This window comes from Heterodontus francisci, chromosome 16 (assembly GCF_036365525.1).
Source record: "Heterodontus francisci isolate sHetFra1 chromosome 16, sHetFra1.hap1, whole genome shotgun sequence".
Classification (NCBI taxonomy): domain Eukaryota; kingdom Metazoa; phylum Chordata; class Chondrichthyes; order Heterodontiformes; family Heterodontidae; genus Heterodontus; species Heterodontus francisci.
Genome location: NC_090386.1, coordinates 42671584 through 42690958, shown reverse-complemented (window position 1 = coordinate 42690958; position 19375 = coordinate 42671584). Strand labels below are relative to the sequence as shown.

At 42.6% G+C, this 19375-nt stretch overlaps 1 protein-coding gene across 1 annotated transcript in view; it reads left to right on the top strand.

Moving 5' to 3' along the window:
- znfx1 (zinc finger, NFX1-type containing 1) overlaps positions 1 to 11247 on the top strand; it is a 45418-nt gene extending 34171 nt beyond the window's left edge. Inside the window, exons 10-13 of the mRNA XM_068048137.1 lie at positions 2386 to 2531; positions 5706 to 5816; positions 7023 to 7118; positions 8487 to 11247. Coding sequence (XP_067904238.1) covers positions 2386 to 2531; positions 5706 to 5816; positions 7023 to 7118; positions 8487 to 10919 — 2786 coding nt within the window. The 3' untranslated portion in view covers positions 10920 to 11247. The remainder of the gene's footprint in view (positions 1 to 2385; positions 2532 to 5705; positions 5817 to 7022; positions 7119 to 8486) is intronic.
- The last annotated feature ends 8128 nt before the right edge of the window (positions 11248 to 19375 follow it).

Here is a 19375-nt window from a genome sequence, read left to right as displayed (position 1 = left end):
CAGGAAACCGAGAGGAGGAATAAATGGATCTTTTTCTGGGTGGCAGGCAGTGACTACTGGGGTACTGCAGGGATCAGTGCTTGGGCCCCAGCTATTCACAATATATATTAATGACTTGGGAGAGGGATCAAAATGTAACATTTCCAAGTTTGCAGATGAGATAAAGCTGGGGAGGAAAGTGAGCTGTGAGGCGAATGCAAAGAGGCTCCAATGTGATTTGCACAAGTTGGGTGATTGGGCAAATGCAGTATAATGTGGATAAATGTGAGGTTATCCACTTTGGTTGTAAAAACAGAAAGGCAGATTATTATCTGAAGAATGATAATAGATTGGGAAAGGGGGAGGTGCAGTGAGACCTGGGTGTCCTTGTACTCCAGTCACTAAAGACAAGCATTCAGGTGCAGCTTGCAGTTAGGAAGGTGAATGGTATGTTGGCCTTCATTGCAAGAGGATTTGAGTACAGGAGCAAGGATGTCTTACTGCAGTTATACAGGGCCTTGGTGAGACCACATCTGGATTATTGTGTACAGTTTTTGTTCTTGCCATGGAGGGAGTGAAAAGAAGATTTACGAGGCTGATTCCTGGGATGGCAGGGTTGATGTATGAGGAGAGATTGGGTCGACTAGGCCTATATTCACTAGAGTTTAGAAGAATGAGAGGGGATCTCATAGAAACCTATAAAATTCTAACAGGCCCAGACAGGCTAGATGCAGGGAGGGTTTTCCCAATGGCTGGTTATGCCATTTAGAACCAAGATAAGGAGAAATTTCTTCACTCAGGGTGGTGAACCTGTGGAATTCTCTACCGCAGAAGGCAGTGGAGACCAAGTCAATAAATATATTCAAGAAGGAGATAGATATATTAATGCCAAAGGGATATGGGGAGAAAGCCCTGATTGAAGGACATTTGCATAGTACCAGACAACGTTGAAACAATGGGGACCCAGTAGTTGTTTCCTCAATACACAGAAGTGGTCAATGTATGTCATTACTGCACCTTGTTGACAGTCCATATGCGCAAACTGCACAGCAGATCCGCTGGAAGTCAGTAGTACCAGCTTTTGCATTGTGCTCATTGCAGCTCAAATTGCCTAAAATTATCTTGAATTTGCAATCCATTGCAAGGTTTCAATAAATTTTACCCAATCATTTAAAAGAAATTGAGCCTGTCAGGCAACACCCCTCCCCCCACCATCGCACCCCCCCCACATCCCCCCCCCCCCCACCTGCCAAGACTGAGGCACACATTATTCACCATATGAACAAAAACTTAAAATTGCTACAGTGTGTTTAAAATTAAACCGTTACAGTAAGACCAGGTGAAGATATTAACAGACTCCTAGACACCTTGCTCAGCTGGTCGTAACAAGTTGGAAAGCACAAAAACGTTGAAATAAAAATAGAAAATGCTGAAAATACTCAGCAGGCCTGACAGTACCTATGCAGAGAGAAACAAAGTTAACATTTCAGGTCGATGAACTGGAATTCTTGATGAAAGGTGACAGACCTGAAACTTTGGGCTGCATTTTACCATGGGCTTTGGAACCCTGACATCAGGGTGAAAAGCGGGTCCTGAGCCCGCGCTTGCTGGCAGTGGGACCGTCTTGGTGATTTTACCGCAGCCTAATTGGCTGCCTACAGGCCTGCCGTCCAATTAAGGACAGCGGGCAGGCCTCTGATGCTGCCAGCCCAGTCAGACGGCTAGCCGCTCTGAAGCCTCAGCAGCGCCACTGGGAGAGGTTGTCACTGCTGAGGCAGGCAGGACATCTCGAACCTCCAACAGGTCATTAAAAAGAAACTGAAAATTTCAGGGGGCCGAGAGTTGGAGGGGAAACCCCTCCGAAGAGATCATTGGGGCCATGGGGGCTGCTTTCCCTCCCTGTGGCCTCTTTCAGTCATGAAGCCTCTGACTTTGATGGCTGCCGGGCTGCTGCAGGGAGACTGCCTCCATTAAGCTGGCGGCCTCCCCAAATGGTGAGGGGATCACCCTGCCATCAGCAAAATGTTGGCAGCTCTGTAAAATGGCCCTTAATAGGATCTTTAAGTATGCAAATTGGCTGTCCGCCTCCTTGGAGCGGGCAGCCACTCCATATCTGGTCCCACCAGTGGGAAAATGCCCCGATGGCGGGACTCCATCAGAGAGCTGTCCCAACATGGCTCCTCGCTATTTTACCTGCCTCCCAGCTCGCTGCCCGGGGGCCAGTGAAATTCTGCCATGAATTCTGTTTTTCTCGCCACAGATGCTGCCAGACCTGCTGAGTATTTCCAGCATTTCCTATTTTTATTTCAGCCTTCCAGCAGCTGCAGCATTTTGCATTTGTAAAAAAATCATGTGTTATGTGGCTTCATGACTGAAAGTATTGACTTGAATTATCCATTCAAATAGGTGCAGCTAAATACAGGAAGGTGCTCCAGGAACTGCAACCCCGCATTGTGGTGGTAGAGGAAGCTGCTGAGGTTCTGGAAGCTCATTTAATAACAACACTGAGCAATGCTTGCCAACACCTTATTCTGATTGGGGACCATCAGCAGGTCAGTATAAGCTGCTCCTTTTTTGTTGTTTAAGTGGATGCTCATTTGACTTAGTCAAGCAATTTCCTCACTGCTTTCTTTGATCACCTTGTTTTCCCTCTCAGGGGTGTGTGATGGGCGTGGAGTTGTTGGGATTATATACATCTCCAAAGTCCCCCTCTGTACCACAGTATAATTGAATGGAGTTGGACTTCTATGGGGCAGACCCATCCCTACAGATCAAATGCCTTGTTGCTATTGAATTGGTCAAAACCTGCTCATAATTATCTAATGAGTTTAGATTAGTGAAAATGTTAATTGGGGCTGGATTTGAATTCCTGACCGTGGGTTGTAAGTTCAAATATCTGTTGTTGGAATTGCATGTCTATCTTTAAGTTCATTCCATTTTTGATTAAACCTATTTGCTATTAAGAACCTCACCTGGTAAACAGCTGTAATTTTTACCTTACATGATAAAATTTACTTTATTGATGTATGAGTGATTGCCTCTGACATCAAGGTAGCATTTGACCAAATGTGGCATCAAAGAGCCCTAGCAAAATTGAAGTCAATGGGAATCGGGGCAAACTCTTCACTGATTGGAATCCTACCTTGCACATTAGAAGATGGTTGTGATTGTTGGAGGCCAATATTCACAGCCCCAGGACATCACTGCAGGAGTTCCTCAGGGTACTGTCCTGGGCCCAACCATCTTCAGCTGCTTCACCAATGAACCTCCCTCCAACAAAAAGTCAGAAATGTGGATGGTAGCACAGCGTTCAGTTCCATTCGCAGCTCTTCAAATACTGAAGCAGTCCGTGCCCACATGCAGCCAGGCCTGGACAACATTTAGGCTTGGGCTGATGAGTGGCAAGTAACAGTTGTGCCTCACAAGTGTGAGGCAATGACCACCTCCAACAAGAGACAATCCAGCCATCTTTCCTTGACATTCAATGGCATTACCATCACTGAATCCCCCACTATCAACATCCTGGGGGTTACCATTGACCAGAAACTTAACTGGACCAGCCATATAAATACTGTGGCGACAACAGCAGGTCAGAGATTGGAATTCTGCAGCAAGTAACTCCCTTTCTGACTCTCCAATGTCTGACCACCATCTACAAGGCAAAAGTCAGGGGTGTGATGGACTCTCCACTTGCTGGATGCGTGCAGCTCCAACAACACTTAAGAAGATTGACACCATCCAAGACAAAGCAGCCTGCTTGATTAGCACCTCATTCACCACCTTAAACATTCACTCCCTCCATCACCAGTGCACAGTGGCAGCAGTGTGTACCATCTACAAGATGCACTTCAGCATTTTGCCAAGGCTTCTTCAACAGCAACTTCCATACCCGCGACCTCTACCACCTAGAAGGACAAGGGCAACAGATGCATGGGATCACCACCACCTGCAAGGTCCACTCTAAACCACACGCCATCCTGACTTGGAACTATATCACCGTTCCTTCATTGTCACTGGGTCAAAATCCTGGAACTTACTACAAAACAGTACCTACACCACATGGACTGCAGTGGTTCAAGAAGGTGGCTCAACACCTCTTCTCAAAGGCAATTAGAAATGGGTAATAAATGCTGGTCTTGCTAATGCCACACATCGCATGAATGAATTAAAAAAAGGATAGCAAGTTAAAGATAGTTTTAGGGAACATGAACAGGAATGACCACCAAAATGCAAAAATTGGTACTGTGGACTTCCAGCGTGATATGCTGTGTAGTTTGTGCTTATGAACGGTCAACATGACAGCAAAACTGAGGTAATAGTGAGTCCATACAGGATACCTTCCTGTATATACCTTCACCTGTTGAAAATTCAGGTCAGTACTTTTAGTCATGAAGCCACATTATTCAATTTTTCTGCTTTGCAGCTAATTTTTAAAAATCATTTTATCTTTTAAATGACCAGTACAAAAATGACCTTGTTTCCACATTCTATTGCCTGAAGTGTGCTGTCATATCCAAAGAGCAGATATGCTCAAGTGGTGGCAAATTCAGCCAAGCAGGCACAAGAAATTGTACTTCTTTGGAACTTGTGATCTTGCTTTAAAATGTCACCGTATATTTGCTCCAGTCGTCCCCACAATGTGATTTTGTCATCGGCCTCAAAATACAAACAAAAAAACAAATAGGTTCTGGTGCTCATTGAGACTGAATATAAATCAAATGATGCCCAGGAGTCCTGCAGTTAAGTGTGTGAAGGCCAATAGGAAGATCTTCGATGTTAGTCATTTTTTTTTAACCTAGTTGCAACATTTTAGACATCTTCTGTTTCTCAAATGTTGCTTAAATATTAGCAATATATATTTTGAATTATGTAACAGGATGCCTCTACAGAATCTAAGATATTATAAGTTTTCAACAGAAACACAAAATTGCAGCAATCAGCAGCCTGTCCAATAATTCAGTAACTGTAAGACCCCAACTATATGGGTGATGAAGATTCACTTAATGACCACTAAATTTCAGCAAAAGCATTATTTTACCAAGACTCTGGTATACCAGGCTCGATATCAAAAATATGAACTGATTTCAATATATTAGAGTTTAATAAAGGACTTCCTTCAAATCTGCATTTTAATGTCACTTGAGGTTATAACTCCCTCTCGAAATATGTTGAGCTGCAGATTATGCGGTCTTGCTGGTGACTACCCAATGGCTACTGTGAAATGTCACCTCAACATGCTACTTGTGCCTTGAAAATGCAAGCCAATTATACTTTGAATACTTCTAGAAGCTTTGATATAGAGGCCTGCTCAGCTCGGGAAAAAGGAACCCGACCCGACCATCCCTTTACTTACCTTCCTGACACTGAACCTGCAAGAAGCTGCAGCGCATGCGTGATGACGTCATACTGATGTCACTCACTCACTGCGCAGACTCAGTTTCATCCTGGACTGCCAGCTCAGGTAATTTTTTTTTATTTTCAATGCTTACCAGCAGAGCACTTACCGTGTGTGTCTGGCCCGACTCGACTTGGGCTCGGCCCAGCCCGACCCGACTCGACCCGAACCCAACACGTCGTCGGGTCCCATCAGGTTTGGGTTGGGTAGCAGGCCTCTACTTTGATAGGCATGCCTGTCTGTAGATTGATAACGAGCAGATTATGTGAATTTTCTTGTGTTTTCTATGCCTTTTACTTCCAGTTATTAACATGTAATGCTTCCCTGACAGCTTCGGCCCAGTGCTACAGTGTATGATCTGGCAAGAAACTTCTATCTGGAAGTGTCTTTATTTGAACGTCTTGTAAAAGTGAATGTTCCATATGTACGACTGGATTATCAGGTGAGAATGGGTGAAATGCATCAAACGTATTTTGACAGCCTAGTTTCAATGTTTCTGGAACACAGCTATTGCTTAAGTTAAAACAGTTGATAGGGTGACAGTTTCTAACTGTGACCTGAAAATGAAGGTCAGTGTTAGGCTTTCAGAGAGCATAAAATCATACAATCCCTGTTACAAATTTCTCAAGAGCTGCTTACTTATATAGCTCATACAGCCACACAAATAACAAACCGCTTCCTTACTGGGGCTTAACTCTCCGGTGGTTGCATTAATCTAAGGTGAATGTTACTGTGGTAGCATTTGTGATGAGCAAAACTTCCCAGGCACGAATTCTTTCATTCTGTGAACAGGAGTAAAGAGCAGTAAGAGAGATAGCAGAAGTGCAACTTCCTAAATTCTTGTTGGTAATTGAAGTTGCCTTGTTCACAAATTTCCAAGCTGTCAAGTTGCCAGTTTCCACATCTATATCGAACATTTCAGTCTAATGCTACAGTAGCAGCGTCAGTTGGCAAAGCTCTGGAGGAGAACCAAGGAACAACACCACCATTGAGGGTGCAGTATGCGCTTGTGACCGTGTGAACCAACATATACTGAAGCATTAGTAGACCTGCTGCTGAACAGAGTTCCAGTTTATCACAGTAAAAGGAATGACTTCAATGGATATCATGAAGTGAAATATTTTTATTTAGGTTGTGCACCCTATGTGTGAAGAGCTCACTGAATACTTTCTCACCAAGATCAAAATCATCCATGTGGCGACTTCCTTCCCCTCCACTAGCTCCCAGCTTCCACTATTCCGTACCCACTCCAGCTCTGTGGCCAATCTCTCTGCCCTTCCCAATGCCCTGCTACCCGGAGGTCATCTCAGAGACCCACTTCTTGCTCTTGTTGATGCCTTTCATTTTGATCTCTGAACTACCCATCTTCCCTCCCTGCCCCCAGTACTAGTCACAAATTTAAGACATGACTATCTGGCCCAGGCCATAAGTGGTGCTAGTATACACGGAAAAAGAGAGAGCACGTCGAGTCCCTCAAATGCAAGGTGTGCTCAGAGCATTTAAGGGAGTAACAGATATCCACGATAGATTTCAATTCATAACATTTCTCCATGAGTTTAATAACTATGGAAATCTGAGCCTGGTCGTGTGGGGGAGGTTCGCAATAGGGGAAAAGTGTTAATTCTGCTGTCAATCTTATTTGTTCCAGCATCGCATGAGACCTGAAATAGCTGCACTTTTGAGTCCTCACATCTATGAACAGTTGGAAAATCACCCATCTGTAATGAATTATGAAAACATCAAGGTTTGAACTACATTTCTACATTTTGAATACACCTTTTTGAGGGGAATGAAATGACTGCGAAATGGAGTGCAAAATGAATAGCATTTACTGCGATTTTACTCTGATCATTGCAGTAGTTAAATGATGTCGCTGAAACATTTGTGACTGTGAAAGCTGTTGTTAACAGCACTTGCATTTATATAGCGTCTTTAACGTATTAAAATGTCCCAAGACACTTCACAGGAGCATTATAAAGCAAATTTGACACCGAACCACATAAGGTGATATTAGGGCAGATGACCAAAAGCTTGGTGAAACGGGTTTTCAGGAGCACCTTAAAGGAGGAAAGAGAGCTAGAGAGGCGGAAAAGTTTAGAGAGGGAATTCCAGAGCTTAGGGCCTAGGCAGCTGAAGGCACCGCCAGCAATGGTAGAGTGATTAAAATTGTGGATGCTCAAGAGAGCAGAATTAGAGGAGTGCAGATATCATGGAGGATTGTGGGGCTGGAGGAAACTACAGAAGTATGGAGGGATGAGGTCATGGAGAGATTTGAAAACAAGGATGAGAATTTTAAAATCAAGGTGTTGCTGAACCAGGAGCCAATGTAGGTCAGTGAGCACAGGGGTGATAGGTGAATGGGATGTTGCAAGTTACGACATAGGCAGCAGAGTTTTGGATGATGTCAAGGTTGCAAAGGGTAGCATGTGGGAAGCCGGCCAGGTATTCGTTGGAATAAAGGCAATAAAGGAGGCAAGCACAACAGGATCCTTTCAGTGTGAAGGGCTTCCTGCACTAGTCACCAGAACATCAAAAAGTAGCTAAAAACCTTCAACCTTGTAAGGTATATTCCTGTATTTGATCCTGCTTGCCTCGTACTAAAGAAGCAGCTTGAATAACATAGGTTGCAGGTGGCTCAGAAGGAAAAATCTCAAAAGCAAGCACTTGAGATTGATCAGGACACAATTTCAAAGACGTCCAAGCTGGAACAAGTCAGCGACGCCTGACAGCACCACTACAATACGGAAGTCCAATGCTTAATGTTACTGTTATTTGTGATGTAATGTATATAATGGCATAGCCGGAACAGTTTAATTTCAGTTTTGAAAATGCTCATTGCATATCTAGTGACCTGAACCATAAAGAAATTAAGTCTAAAGCCTGTTGCAAAGGAATGTCAGGCTCCTGTATTAGTTTCATTTAAAATGTGGGCTTCTTGAAAAAAGGTTTCCATAATCTTTCAGTAACATAGATATTTTCTCTGTCTATACCAACTTATCATGTGTTCTGTACAACACAATTTACATTGTGAAATTTGGTGCATTGACCTTCCTTTGCATTTTTTTAACTCTCTCTCACTGTCTCTCTCTTCCTCCCAATAATTTCTCCACAGGGAATTTCTTCAAACCTTTTCTTTGTAGAACACAATTACCCTGAAGAGGAAATTCAGGATGGGAAGAGTCATCAGAACCTACATGAAGCTGCCTTTGTTGTAGCGCTGTGTCATTATCTCATCTGTCAGGATTACTCGCCTTCTCAGATCACCATCCTCACCACCTATACAGGACAGCTCTTCTGTTTGCGCAAAATGATGCCTTCCAAGAAGTTTGCTGGTGTGAAGGTCCATGTGGTTGACAAATACCAGGGAGAGGAGAACGATATTATTCTGCTTTCACTCGTGAGAAGCAATAAGACAGGCAAGGTCGGATTCTTGCAAATAGCAAACAGGGTCTGTGTGGCGCTCTCACGGGCCAAGAAAGGTCTTTACTGCATTGGAAACATGAGTATTCTAGCGAATGTTCCTCTTTGGAGCAAGATCATGCATACCTTGCATGAAAATGCCAATATTGGTCCCTCGCTGTTGCTGACCTGTCAGAATCACCCTAAAACTATGACCTTTGTGTCCAAAGCAGAAGATTTCAGCAAAGTGCCCGAGGGAGGCTGCAGCCTGCCATGTGAATACAGGCTGGACTGTGGCCATGTTTGCACTAGAGCATGTCATCCATATGATATGGAGCACAAGAAATTTAACTGTTTGAAACCATGTCAGAAAGTACTTTGTGACGATGGACATAGGTGTGCAAAGTCCTGCTATGAGAAGTGTGGCAAATGCCTAGTAAAGGTAGATAAAGTGATTCCTCAGTGTGGGCACTTGCAAAAAGTGCCTTGTTCTCAGAACCCAGAAGATTTTGTCTGCAAGGAACCATGTACAAAAATCCTGCGCTGTGGTCATAAATGTGCTGCAGCTTGTGGGAAAGATTGTGCATTGTGCACCATAAAGGTATCAATATCACTAAAATGTGATCACGTCCAAGAGGTAGACTGTTACATAAAAGAGGCTGCAAAGATTGGAAGATGTGTTCCTTGCAAAGAAAAATGCAAAACGCTCCTGGACTGCGGCCACAACTGTCCTGGATCTTGTCACCGTTGCTACGAAGGCCGCTTTCATGAGAGTTGCAAACAGCCATGCAGGCGGTTACTAATCTGTTCACATGAGTGCTTGGAACCCTGCACAAACCAGTGCCCTCCATGTCAGCGGCGCTGTGAAAACTTATGCAAGCACAGTAAATGCGGAAGGAAGTGCGGGGAGCTGTGCACTCCATGTGTGGAGCCTTGTGAGTGGGCCTGTCAGCACTATAAGTGCCAGAAGCTCTGCTCGGAGCCATGTGACAGGCCTCCTTGTGATGAGCCTTGCAGGAAATTGCTGAAATGTCGGCACCCTTGTGTCGGGCTCTGTGGCGAGCCATGCCCTAAAATGTGTCGCGTGTGCCATCATGCTGATCTCACTGAAATCTTCTTTGGAACGGAAGATGAGGCCAACGCCAGATTTGTTCAACTAGAAGATTGCTGCCACGTTTTCGAGGTGTCTGGTTTTGACCAGTACATGAATCAGGGGCAAGAGGGCAATGACACAGTTATAAAGCTGAAAGACTGCCCGAAGTGTCGAATGCCCATCAGGAAGAATTTTCGCTATGGGACAATAATAAAAAATAGTCTCTGTGAAATTGAAAAAGTGAAGAAGGTTGTCCAAGGGGATGCAGAGAAAAATAACCAGATGAGAAAACTATTAGAGTCTGTATTGAAGGAGCGCTCCATTATAGCTGAACAGTTTCCAGATCAGGATAAAAGCTTGTTCTCTGCATTGCAGTCATGTGCCCTGTCACTACAGGGTCTGACTGTTATTGAAAATAAAATTGCATTTCTCTCTAGACTTGCTGAACTTAAAAGTCAAGAGGCAAGACTAAATTTGCACATGAAAGGGAAGTTCAATACAAAGCTGCTCGAGTGTCTGAAATGGATAGATAAATCTCGAGGGAGATTCACAGGACAGGAGCTTACTGATCTGCAAAGTGAAATTCAAAGGCTAACATTTCTTTTTGATCTTTATGTCCGGTGCAGCTTGGCATCAGGCAGAGAGCTAGCCTCTTCAACGGAACACAATATTGCATGTGTGCAGCGGATCCTCGAGTGCACAAAGAAATTCACTGAAGGAGATGAAAGGTTTGTAAAAGAGAAAATGGAAAAATTGAAGTTGGTTCTACCTGACACTGGTCTCGCTATATCTGACACGGAGAAAGTGATGATAGTCAAGGCAATGGGCCTTCGTCAAGGTCACTGGTTTAAGTGCCCAAATGGACATGTCTATGTTATCACAGAATGTGGTGGTGCAATGGAAAAAGCAAAATGTCCAGATTGTAATGCAACAATTGGGGGTATTAATCATACATTAGAGAGTAGCAACCAAGTGGCTTCAGAAATGGATGGAGCTCAATATTCTGCCTGGTCAGATGTTGCAAACAATATGTTGAATTTTGATGAACTTTGAAGGTTTTTGTAAGGTTAATGGGCTTGCTGTGCTCATTGCCTCCTATGCATTGAATCATTAGTGAGAAGAAATCTTGTACTGTTTACATTAACATTTTAGTAGCTTTAGCTGAACACTGATGATCATGTTGCAACATTTGGACATCCAGGCTTAATTTTTGAGGGGCTGCATCCTTCCTTTTTATCCTATGCTAATGCAAGAAGAAATGAGTATGGCTGAAATGTAGTGTGGTACCTTTTGGTTTAAATTCATATATAATGCATCTTAAAACCATTGTACTATAGAGTAATGGATGATCAGTCATGTATTAAAAATGTTTTTAACCCTACATTGATTTTGGGCTCACATGTGTTGCAGTCAATACTGCATTTACAAACCCCAAACCAAATTAGGGAATGGGTGAATCTCCATTATTAGCATTCATACTATTCTTCAACAACTTTTACTTGTCTTTAAAGTGGGCCTTTTTTGCCTCTGGAAGGTAATCTTTAGTTGTTTATTTCAAAAGAGCACATCTTCTATTGAGTTAAGAGAGAAACCCAGCTTTTATTGTTGATTTTATTCCTCACCACAAATGAATGCCACTGTCTCTCACTAATGGTCTTCCCATTGGGGGTAAAAATACGTCTATCAATTAAAGCCATGGAAACTCTGCAGCCATTCGGATATTCTCCCACCATAACTTCGATGAGTGAGCTGGGAACTGCTAGGACCTAGACACATTGGGGTTTTCCACCCAAACATAGCCATCGCCCTAAGCGGGCTTGGGGCAGGGGTGGAGTGGGAGACACCCCTTGTCAGGAGTAGCCTTGTCCATGCATGGCTGGCTGAGATACACCTGGTCAGAGTAGGAGGAGATGAAGCTAGCAGGCTGGCAAAGGAAGGCTGATCTTGGCCTAGATTCTCAATCAGGCAAGCTTTATCCAGATGTTCTGGCCTCTCCAGTAGGTGGATGCTCCAGCTACACCATTGGAATGGGCACCCACTGGGATGCATATCAGGAAATGTCTCCTGACCTCTTGACCATGGTCAACAATGGAGGTTCCTGGCAGATGAAGGTGTAATGGCGAGGATCACAGGACCATAGATTGTCAAGGCCTAGTTTTCTTTCCAACAGAAAGTGCCTCTAGGCAGAGGATCATCTTTATGAATTCACTCATGAAATTTAGCACTTGAAGAAAAAGAGATATTGGGTAGAGCAGGAGTATGAAGCTTTGTGGGATTATGGGCAGTTTGTGTGAATACAATAGATTCTGGCAGGCTATATACAGAGCCTGAATTTCCACAGGCCTCTCTGGCACACACTCAGTCTAGATTCACTGGGAGTGTGACAGAAGGCCAGGAAAATAGGCTAGGGCACCAATATGTCAGTCCCAGCCTTACTTTGAGTTTCTGAGGACCTTTCTTTTTGGGCAGAGCCTCCATCTGTCCCAAGTATGTCTACATGCGTTTAAATGGTGTGAGCAGGAGGAGGAAATTATCAGGCATGGCATTTCCTCTGCTCCAGCCTTGGTTACACCAGGTGGGTTGTACTGCTAGGAGGAATTAGGCACACCAGCCTCACCAGGAGTATATGTATGTCCCACCTGGACCTGCAAAATAAGACTGGCATTTCAGGACCTTGATTGGCCCATTGTTTAGGCCTATTATTAATATTTTAGTTGACAAGCTATGCTTTTTTCTCTCTCACACTGTATGCCATCATGGCACAGGCATCTACAAGTAACATGTTAATCAGGGCACCTCACTCTGACCGCAGGCCTCATTGGCTGAGATTCCCAGCAGATGCATCCTGACACTTGAGCCAAGAGCAATAGCCCACTGATTTTCAGGCCAATAAAGTTTACATAAATAGCCCTACCAAATTAGAGATATCTTGAGCATCAAATACTAATGGGTTTTGAAGTTATTACTTAAGATCTATCTATCTACCAGATAAGGCAATTATGTCAGAACAGGCCTATCTAAATCTTCAAACACAATGCAATCAGGACAAGCAGTGAATAAGAAAAATGAGCACAAATAGAACTAAGTTGCTTGAGTTTTGTGGACTGGATTGCCAGGGCTTGAGCATCATTGTTTGGGAATGGGTTTCTCTTTAAAACAATGGCTATCATTGCCAGGCTGAGTAATCCATGTGGGGAGCAGTTGATTTGTAATGATAAATGGTGCAGATTGGATATTAAAGAGGCAAAGCTATAGGAAAACTATTACCTTCTGTCAATGTTATTCTTGTTTCCAGAAGCAAAGGGGGATTTGGTTCCCTACATCTATTATCTTGTGGTTGTGTAAATGATTTACAGTTTTTTTTTGTGGTTTTAATAGAATCAGTTTTTGAATTTTGGCAGTTTTTAGTTTTGCCACAGATGATTTTGGTAGAAATCTGAAATCTGTATGTTTTGGTATATTAATCCATGAATTACGGATTTCTGTTGTTACATGCGTTCAGTACATTTTAATAGATTATATGTTCTTTTAAAAAATCATGAGAAAATTTAACCAGTTAATAGTTAAAATGTATTTAATAAAACTCACTAAATAAACTAACAAAATGCTGGATGAGTGTTGGTTTTGTTATCTGTTTTAGCTAAATACTTAACATGGTATAAATGAAAGGAAAATAACACCACTGCAGTGAGCTTCTTCATATGGTTTGATCCCCTTTGTGTCTAAATGGCAGATTCCTGTTCCATGTTCCACTGAGCATCCGTTTACTGCCAGTGCAGCTGTGAGATGTTGATGCAGCTGAAATTCAATGCTATTACCACCTTTTCTTGTATATGTCATCCACTGTGCATCAACAGCTTGTATTTACATAGCGTATTTAATATCATAAAACACTCCAAGGCACATTACAGGAGCATTATCAAACAAAATTTCACACCAAACCACATAAGGAGATATTAAGACAGAGGACCAACGCTTGGCAGAAGAGATAGGCTTTAAGGACCTTTCATGAAAGGTCATTGATCTGCAACATTAACTCCATTTCTGTCTCCACAGATGGTGCCAGACCTGCTGAGTATTTCCAACATTTTCTGTTCCTATACCTAAAACAGATTATCTAGTTAATTATCACTGCTGTTTGTGAGACCTTGCTGTATGTAAATTAGTTGCCATGTTTCCTGCACTACAACAATGATTACACTTCCAAAAGTACTTAACTGTTTTTAAAATGCTTTGGGATGTCCTGAGTTTGTGAACAGCGCTATATAAGTGCAAGTTCTTTAACACTTATGAATTTCTTTTTAAGTTACATTATTTAATTTCATTAGTAATTTGCATCATTCTGTTTTATTTCCCAATATTCCTCTTTTTTTGCCTTCCTACCTTGTTTGGGGCAAACAAATAGTTCATCTGGTGGACAGAGTTATCCCAAGCAAGATAGCGAGGCAAGATTAGATTAGATTAGATTAGAGATACAGCACTGAAACAGGCCCTTCGGCCCACCGAGTCTGTGCCGACCATCAACCACCCATTTATACTAATCCTACACTAATCCCATATTCCTACCAAACATCCCCACCTGTCCCTATATTTCCCTACCACCTACCTATACTAGTGACAATTTATAATGGCCAATTTACCTACCAACCTGCAAGTCTTTTGGCTTGTGGGAGGAAACCGGAGCACCCGGAGAAAACCCACGCAGACACAGGGAGAACTTGCAAACTCCACACAGGCAGTACCCAGAATCGAACCCGGGTCCCTGCAGCTGTGAGGCTGCAGTGCTAACCACTGCGCCACTGTGCTGCCCATATGACAGATATGACTGAAGTGATACTGAATAGGGAATGTGAGAAAGGAATGGTAAGAATGGTTCTGAAAGAAATAGAGGAGCAGAGAGTACATTGACTGAAAAGGTGTTAAAATACAAGAAAAAGATGACACATAGTACAAGAAGATTAGGGGAAAAAGACAAATTAGAAAATGGAGACTATGAAAAAGATCAGCTAGCTAGAATGGTCTAGGTGCAAAAAATATATTTATAACACTGAAGAAATGCCAAGAAGGAAAAAATATATAGTGGTTTAACAGCATAATTACACATTGCAGATTCAATTAATTTTCTTAGGCTATAGAAATTGCAATTATCTAATCCTTAAAATCAAATTGAGTTCAATTTGTAGTGCAATTTACAAACCATATTTCACCAGCAATGATGAATATTTTCATTTCTGTGACTGACTGACCTTGACCTCACTTGTGGGTCTTGTCTACACGATGCTCCTTGCTGATCCAGTAGCATTTTATTTGTTCGTAGAATAGTAATCCAAAGGCACGGACAAATAATCCAAAGATATGAGTTCAAATGTCACCAAGGCAGGTGGGGAATTTAAATTAAATAAATCCAGAATAAAAAGCTAGACTATGTTTCAGAGTTACCATTACTATCAGATTGTCATAAAAACTCATCTGGTTCACGAATGTCCTTTAGGAAAGGAAATTTGCTCTTACCCAATCTGGTCCATATGTGACTGTACACCTACAACAATGCAGTTGACTCTTAGCTGCTTTCAGAAACAGCCTAGCAAGCCACTCAGTTGTATCAAATCACTATGATAAACAATACAAATAAAATCAGATGATCACCTGGCATCGACTTAGGCACCAGATACAACAAAGGCATACCCAGCCCAGACAGCTCTGCAAAGACTTTCCACTAACATCTGTGGATTTGTGCAACATTGGGAGAGCTGTGTTCTAATCCAGAAAGTCAGTTGTTGAATGATGAAACTGGAGCCAATTTTTACTCAGTCTTGCATTTATTTACAGAGTAAAGATTACAAACCTATAAGCTCCTTAAACCTTCCATCAGTCTCAGTAAGTGTCTCCTTGTATGTGCTCAAGTAAGGCCTCAATTAACACCTTCCACCTGCATATTAGTAAACAAAATTGATGGAACAATTAACAGATTCCCTTCCTTCTCTTTGAATAAAACTTTAACACGCATAGCCAAAAATTTCAAAACAAATCAAAATAAATTCCATATTCTGTACAAAGCATTACATCGCGAGATGCCCCTCCTAAAGGACCCCCAAAAATGTATTTGTACAAGCATTTCTTTTTGTAAAACAATCAGATTGTTGATGACCCATTTAATTTTGCTTTCTTTTCTCTCCAGCATTTGTTTCAAGCCAACAAGGTCAATCCATAATCTTTACTCACTCACACTTTTTGTAGAGTGTACATTATCCCACAAGGAATGATTATCCACATAACATTCAATGGGTATTCTATCTTCAGTATGCCCCTCGTACAGAATCTCAACTAAAATATTTGACAAACAGAAGCCCTTATCCCCAGTCTCCACAAGAGCCATTGTTTCTGCAGCTAAAGTACTTTTAACAAACCTTTTTATTTTCTTAGCTTCCCAAGCTAAAAGACAACATTTCCCATTTTCACCTGTCAGAAATATTAGGAAACCAGCTGCACTCGAATACCCATCAGGAAGATTAGCATGTGAAGCATCACCTAAAATGACTGGCTTCATGATCTTTGGGTCATCTAAGGTTTGGAACTTAAGTACACATTTTTCCAGATTTAATATTTTTAATGTTTTGTTTCCCTTAAAACGTTCTCTGCTTTAGGGTGTTTCATTGTAGTACTTAACTCCAACACATCAAAACTGCATCTCATCTAGTCTAAGTGCACAGCCAGTTCAACTGACCAACCAAGCTTCACAATTGCTCTGTCTCTGCTTTAGATACAACATCATCTTTCTGTGATCACCGAGCATGATTAATCAGGATAGGAATAACACTGAAATGGGATTATTGATTTAAACTTATTCCATACCTACTCTGCTTAATATCCAAACCAATATATTTAAAAGCCCTACAAGCCTGAATCCCAATCTTAAATTCTACTCTAATTTTATTAATAACACTTTTCTCAAATTCTGCATAAGAAATCATCAACGTGCATCATGAAGATGCCTGAAGGTTTCTCTTTATGATACCAATAAAACATTGTGAAATCTACTTTCAGTTGAGCACAACTTATTTTCACTTGGTAGCACAGAACTTGAGTATTGCTGAAAAAGGAGGCATGCTGTCGAAGCTTTTGTCTTGCACTCATCAGGGCAGAAGCAAGAATGCCAAATTTCAAAGGGACCAATGATTTATACTGCATGAAAAAGGATGAACCAGAATTTCTTCCAATTTAACATTTGCAAACTGAAGCCATTACTTTCAGTTCCTACCAAAAACTCTACTCCTTTGTTATTGATTTCAATCCCCTCCCTGGCTTTTGCTCAGAGCTGCACACCTCTGGAATTGATCTTGAGTTGAGGGTCAAGCCCCCATATCCTATTCATTAAAATAACTTACTTGCACCTTCGCAACATTGCCTGCCTTCACCCACCTCATGCCCATTGCTGCCAAAATACTTAAATACACCTTTGTGACATTTAGACTCAGTGAGGCAGACCTTGAACTTGCTGTTGAAATTGACATTGCAGATCAGACATACATTATAGAAACTGCCAATTTTTATTTCTGTTGAAATCAATGTAATAGGCAGCCAATCCATAATGCCAGTGTTAGACCCAGGTGGCAAGTTGATAATCTGACATTCTCCTCGCTGGCCTCCTTATCTCCATCTTCCATGAATTCAACTTGTCCAAAATGGCCATGCCCTTCACCCCCAACCTCACTGGCCTCTATTGTGACAGAAACCACACCTACCAAATAGAAACATATTAATTTTGTCATATAGAACACTACTTGATCTTGTACTGGACAGTGAACATAATTTGTTTAGAAAGACCACAGAGCTGAATGGCGACATATTTGCATTCTGAGAGACATTTACATTCTGAGAGACATTTGCATAAAGAGACAATGGGAGGGTTAAGGTTAATAAACTTACACCTTTCTTGTTAAACCTGAGAAAGCCTGGCTGATTGATTTGTTACAATTGCAATTAGAAAGCAGTGAGCAAGGACTCACTGAGGTGAAGATAAAAACACTGTGTTTTTAAAAGTTAAACCCTGTTATAGCCAAACCAGGAAAGGGGTGAGAGGGGAGTCTAAGACCCCTTCCTCACCCGATTGTAACAGGTATTCTATCCCATAGTGGATTGAATTTAAAATCCACGCCCTCATCTACAAATTCCCTTCATAGTCTCACCCTATTTACTTCCTCAAGGCTAACGTTCCTTCCTGTGGCTTCCAGTTCTCTGACTTTTATGTTCTGTGTATTCCCTTTCCCTTGGTTCCACCACTGATGAGAGACATTTTAGCCTTATCATTTCTACTCTCTGGAACTCTCTTCTTAAACCCATCTACTTTACTACATTTGGTTGCCTCTCCAAGCTCTTTCACAAACCCTCACCATCCATTCCTTTCTTGCTGCGTGAAATATCTTCAGAAATGTTTCTATGTAAATGGCATTACGTAAGTACAAGTTGCTGTCTTGGCTAACTCATAAAATATAAGTCTTCCTCATTTGTGGATTTTTTGTGCTTAATTTTGTGGGTGATGGTGAATTCCCGCCTCTGGGGCTGAAAGCGGGAGCCGACCCTACTTCAGCCAGTGGTGTGACATGGGGTGGCATATTGCCGGCAGCGGTCGAAAAAGAAGTCACCTCTGGGGCAGGCATCCAACTAAGGATGACGGACTGCCTCCAAGAGCTGCTGGTCCAACTAGAAGGCTGGCAGATCAGCAGTCTCAGCAGTGCCACCACGAGCGGTGGCCACTGTTGAGGCTGCAACATTCGGGAGAGGGTGCCTCAATGGCGGGGCATCCTTGAAGAGGGATAAGTGTAGCTGGGGGAAGCCAGGACCAGACAGGCAGGCCCCAGTGATTGTGGAGGTGGGGCAGGGGGGTGGGGGTTGAGGGGAGTGGTGCAGTGGTTGAGCAGCAGCGGTGCCGTTGTCACAATGGTGGCCATTGCCTCCGGGGTCACGGAGTACCAATGAAGGAGGCCCACCACCGCCCCCCCGAACCATTGGGAGGCCGCTAAGATTTACTGGGAGGTCTCCCCATGCGGGATGCTCCGTCCGGATGCGGGAAAATGCCTGCAGAGACGGGAAGTGGTCTTTAATTGGCCACTTAAGTGGCTCAGTTGGCCGCCTGGTGGGTGGCCAAGCTGCCAACTTTCCCACCTCTGGCAATATGGCATGGTGGTGTGAAGACATTGTGCTCCCCTCCCGATGCCTCCCTCACCATTTTAGCAGCCCTCTCACCTCCCAGCCTGTCACCAATGGGCTGGGAAAATTCAGCCCTTTATCTTACACTCTGGGACAAAACGTATTGGGCCAGATCTTGCTGAAAAATAGGACCACATGCGAACAATATATACTGTTATTACTGTGAAAATTGGCAAGCGACTTAGAGCAAGGAAGAATTGAACTGAGAATTGCCACAAGTTGTTGGCCCATTTGTTCTGGTTCACCTTTAGCATCAGGAAAACAACATCTTGCCCCTAACCTCCTATCAGTTTCATGAAGTT